The sequence below is a fragment of the Notothenia coriiceps genome, unplaced genomic scaffold (assembly GCF_000735185.1).
Source record: "Notothenia coriiceps isolate Sejong01 unplaced genomic scaffold, NC01 NC01_scaffold00037250, whole genome shotgun sequence".
NCBI lineage: Eukaryota > Metazoa > Chordata > Actinopteri > Perciformes > Nototheniidae > Notothenia > Notothenia coriiceps.
Genome location: NW_011369951.1, coordinates 12757991 through 12762869, shown reverse-complemented (window position 1 = coordinate 12762869; position 4879 = coordinate 12757991). Strand labels below are relative to the sequence as shown.

Below are 4879 nucleotides of genomic sequence, written 5' to 3'. Positions count from 1 at the left end.
ACACAGAAAATACCTCCCCAAAATGCCTCGTTGGAGATTTCTCATTTCCTTCCTGGGTACCGCTACGTAGGGATACCCAGTAGCCACGCCCAGAGCTATGGCCGCACCCTCTGCCAGCCTTTCGCGAAACAAAGCTTCCCAAAACCTTTCAGCGATTCATGCCGGATATGTACAGCGTAGGGCACTGAAGAACGATGCTGTTCCTACTTTGTTTGGACCAGCGGGAGATTCGGGTACACAACCTGTAAGTATTAATTGTTGTTTCTGTATTTACGATGTTTAAAACAAACAAGGTATCTACCACGACTGTTTAAATGCGTAAACGTTTTTCGGGCTACTACGTTGGGATCGCGGAGAAATGCTTTCCGCAGACCCATTCTCACAGCGTTATAAACCTTTTTCTTACTCAATATCAAGCCACACTTGTTGTTTTTACTTCGGCTGTGAGTAGTTGTGTGTGCTCAGGATGAGTTTCGCTTGTTCTAGCTGTATTGCCGACACGGAAGCCTGTCCTCGCAGCAACGAGCCTCTCACGTCGCGACCAATCAGAGCACACTGGGCTCACAGGTTTAGGACAGAGAGTGAATACCGGTGAATGAATACACATGCTTTACAGAGATGCTGTATGAGAAACCAATGTGAGTTTGGAAAATTGCACAATTTAAATCTATTTTAGTATACCTCAACAATGGAATTATGATCAGTAGAAAGGGCCATGACATGGGATCTTTAATGTTTAATGTTGTTTTTATAGGCAATAATTTAAGTTTAGTTAGTTCCAGGTTTAATATGTGCAATAAGTTCATTTCAATACGTTTTGCAATAAATATTGAACCAGTCCGGCCCTCGACTAGTACCGATTTTTTTATTTTGGCCCACTGTGTATTTGAGTTTGACACACCTGCTCTAGGGTTTAAACATGCAAATGACCTACTGACCTGGACCTTTAAAACTAAATTACAAATAAATATTAAACGTTACAATTGAGACTTAAGAGATGCAGATCAGATATGAAACAGATGAAAATAGTGATAACACTTGTTTTTCCTACCAACTCTGACAAAGAAACCCCTTTTAGAGATATCCCCCGGCAACAGACAATGGGCAGCGGTGATGACCCATAACTCAGTGAGAAGAGATCCTCCACAGAACGGCTGCGCTCTATGAAGGACGGTTGAGTGAAACATCAGGGACACCTGCAAACAAACAAACAAACAAACAAATAGGACAGGTACAACATTGCAGAGCCCGTTCTATACTCTGAGATGATCCCAATTTCCCTTCCACACCACTGTAGTCTATCTTTAATCTCTTAAATATCTCTGTATTGTTTCACAGTGACCTCTGTGCCTTCAAAAGGGAAAATCCGGATGTTTAAAAATCTCATGATCCTACATATATTTGGGGGACATTTGCGACAAAACTCTGAAACCCTTGCATACTCCTCTAAATGTCCCTTAATTCCACTTCACAGTTCATCAATCTTTTCCACCTCTGATCACTTCAACCTATATTTCCTTCCCCACAGTAAAGAAAATATAAAGATATTTGAAAAAAAATCTGCCCTGCCGAGTGAAAACCACCCTAGAAGAGAACATTGGGATATCCACCCAACTGCATCCTGTCATTGAACACCATCCATTTGCCTTCAACTCGTCCCCATGTCTTTATTCTTCACCCCACTAAAGTACCTGCCAAGGTATTTCTCCAGGAATGGCCTCATTGCCTCCCACAATCCTCGTGTCAATTTCTTTTTTCTCTATGATGGTGGGGAGTGTGGGGAAGAAAGCCCAGGATGGCAGCTTCTCTTTCTCTGAGGCCACTTCAGAGACATCACTCTGCTCGAAGCTTGAATCCGACCTCACTGATCTGATCTTTGCTGCAGAGGCCAGAGAGGTGTTGGACAGGTCTGAGTCATTTGTACGGAGGTTGTAGTCATCATAAAACTCTATTGGATCATCCTCATAGAGGTAATCCTGCAGGGTGTCGCTGGAATTGTCATTTCTCCTAGAGCTGTGTGTTGTGTTTGATGACCGCGGGGTTTGGAGGAACCTGGTGTCCACGCGGCCACAGCTGAATGGTTCTGAGGGGGAAACAAAGAGGGATTCATTTGAGTTGTGTCTCATAAACATGATTACATATTACAGTGTCAGATTGTTGGGCCCTTTAGTTATTGTTTCTTATAAAATGTTTACATAGTTTTCCACAATGCGCAGATTCAACCAAAGGCTATTCGAATCGATTCGCTATTGTTCACACAGAAAGACAGAAACAGTATGCACATATGTCATTTCAAGTGGTATATTAGAAGACAGTGAGGAAATGAATTTAGGCCTATCTCAGAAATCCAGAGGCTTCACATTTGATTGTGTTTGCCCTTTAGTGTGGCTATCTGTCTTATTGATTGAAGTGTAGGGAAACTGGTTAGGTTTTAATTAGTAATGGTACGTTCAAGCAGTAGGTTAGAAAGGGGTTGCGGTAAAGATCAGGTTCATTAGAGACAGTTGCATTTTTTTATGTTGAGTGGCTGAGATATCACTTATTTTCAAATGCTAGTTGTCTGTGTGGTAATCCACCCAGAGAGTTCACGCTGTCAACCCCGCCCATAAATAATATTCTTTATTTGACAACTATCAATTGTACGTCACGGTTTATGAGGCAGTTTGTGATCACATAATGGAGACCAAAGAGATGAGAGTTTAAAAGACAGCGTGTAAATCACTCTTAAGATCTGGTGGGTGACTATATGTGGGTCAGAGTGAGATGGGGGGGGGGGAATATTCAGAGAACCCAAGTAGCTAAACATACTGCACTTACATAGAATGTTGGGGTTCTATACTTGAGTAATACCACGTTCTGGTACTTTATACCTCTGCTTAATTATATTTTAGAGGCAAATATTGTACCTTTTACTTCTTCTACATGGATTTTGACTTTGCAGATTCATATAATTCAAACAAAAATATAACTACTGATTAACAATGATGTATTATTATAGAATAACATGTAGCAGTCTAGAACAGTCTAAATAGTTTATATTAGCTCAACTGTTACCAACTGCATTTTTTTAAATAATGCTTACACATACTGCATATGCATCAATATTTGTAATCCTATATTACAATACTAATATTCTCAAATGGGCCGTTTCCCATGAGTAATTTCACTTTTGAAGGTAGTCCTTTTGTACTTTATTTTTAGGAAATGTTTGTATACAAGACTTCCCCTAAAGTAGAACAATAAAATATAAAAGTGTTTGTACACTGAAGCTCTGTTTTCATGTATTTATAGTTTAAAATGGAGCATAGCATTCAGTTGAGAGACAGAAAAGTAATACACACACATTCAAAATGAACTTAATATATTACCAAAACTCCTGAACAAACACTTAGCTAACTCTCTTCTTATCATTTTATTGTACCTGTAGGTTCACAGCTCCTCTTGTCTGGCCCCAGTCTGTAACCGGCCGCACACTGACACACGGGTCGATCTTCCTTCATGGAACAGAAATGGGAGCATCCACCATTGTTGACCGAACACTGCTTGGTCACCTCTGAAAACAGGCGGAAAAGCAGAATACATCTCTTTTATACTTAATTTTCTTAGCCCCCACATAGTTGTTCCGGCCTGTCCCACTCACCAATCTCACAGTCCTTGCCGTCAAAATTTGGTTGGCACCAGCAGACATAGTTGTTGACCTCGTCTTCACACGAAGCTCCATTTTGGCAGGGGGGAGGCTGACACTGGTCCCCATCTACAGTACACACAAGTACAAAACACACACACACACACACACACACAGGTTCAGAGGTGACCCTTTAAATTCATAGCGACTGTGAAAACGCATCCTTCACTTGTCTTACCGATGTAGCTGGCCCAGAAAGTCATCTGAAACAGAGAGAAAGACAGTAATTAGAAACCTGTGAGTTCTGCTATTAAACACACTGTATTACACCTGTGTGTGTGTGTTACGTACAGTTTTTTCAATATCCTCAAACACCTCCCTGGCCTCCTCCATGGAGCAGGTTTCCTCTCTACACTCCCGCTCCAGGTTAGCTGTTTTAAACATTTCTTCTAAAGGGGTGTTGAACCTGCGGACGCGACGCAGCACCGTGTCCGCCTGCCTCTGAGACACAAACATGGCTCCTGGAGAGGCAACGTCAAGAGGAATTTATTAAATGATTGATTGATATTGATATTATTCCCTGGCATAATTCTTAATACGTTTTTACAGATTTGTGTGTAAGCTTCTCAAACCATAGATTTTACACACTTAGCCATATTTTGAAGAAACCATATTTCAGCACATCTTATCACTAAGTTTTCTGTCCTCTATGAGACACACTTTTACCACCACATTTCAAATACAGGGGATTTTGATCATCAAAACATATATATTTATATTTTTGAAGCGTCATTTTAAGACTTGGGGTAGGAAATCAAGCCATTTAAAAAGACCCACCTAACCTCCAGCTTCTTAGTTTAGTTTTATGTCTCTGACCTTCCTCCTCCTCCTCAATCCATACCTGCTCCTCTGTGTGTTACCTGTGTTTTCCTCAGTGATGACAGCGGCCAGTCCGTACTCCTTCAGCAGTATACCAGCGATGAAAGCCAGTAAACAAACTCCGGCCATCTTGCTGTTGTCAGTTGTCCTTCTGCCTTTTGACTGAAGAGCTGAAGCCTGAACTCAGCGCTGGAGAAACAGATCCACCACTCCAAAGTACAAAAACACACTGTTTACTCACCTGAGAGGCGGTAGGATGTGTGTGTGTGTGTGTGTGTGTGTGTGTGTGTGTGTGTGTGTGTGTGTGTGTGTGTGTGTGTGTGTGTGTGTAATTAACGTTCGTATACGACTATACTATTACGTAACGTAAGTTAC

At 41.3% G+C, this 4879-nt stretch overlaps 1 protein-coding gene across 1 annotated transcript in view; it reads right to left on the bottom strand.

Annotated features, from left to right (window-relative positions):
- f9b (coagulation factor IXb) overlaps nucleotides 1-4879 on the bottom strand; it is a 7869-nt gene that overhangs the window by 1857 nt on the left and 1133 nt on the right. The window contains exons 2-8 of the mRNA XM_010796338.1: nucleotides 4546-4713; nucleotides 3977-4146; nucleotides 3864-3888; nucleotides 3641-3754; nucleotides 3422-3553; nucleotides 1692-2083; nucleotides 1052-1196 (exon numbers count right to left, since the gene is read on the bottom strand). Of these exons, the coding sequence (XP_010794640.1) occupies nucleotides 1052-1196; nucleotides 1692-2083; nucleotides 3422-3553; nucleotides 3641-3754; nucleotides 3864-3888; nucleotides 3977-4146; nucleotides 4546-4633 (1066 nt within the window). The 5' untranslated portion in view covers nucleotides 4634-4713. The remainder of the gene's footprint in view (nucleotides 1-1051; nucleotides 1197-1691; nucleotides 2084-3421; nucleotides 3554-3640; nucleotides 3755-3863; nucleotides 3889-3976; nucleotides 4147-4545; nucleotides 4714-4879) is intronic.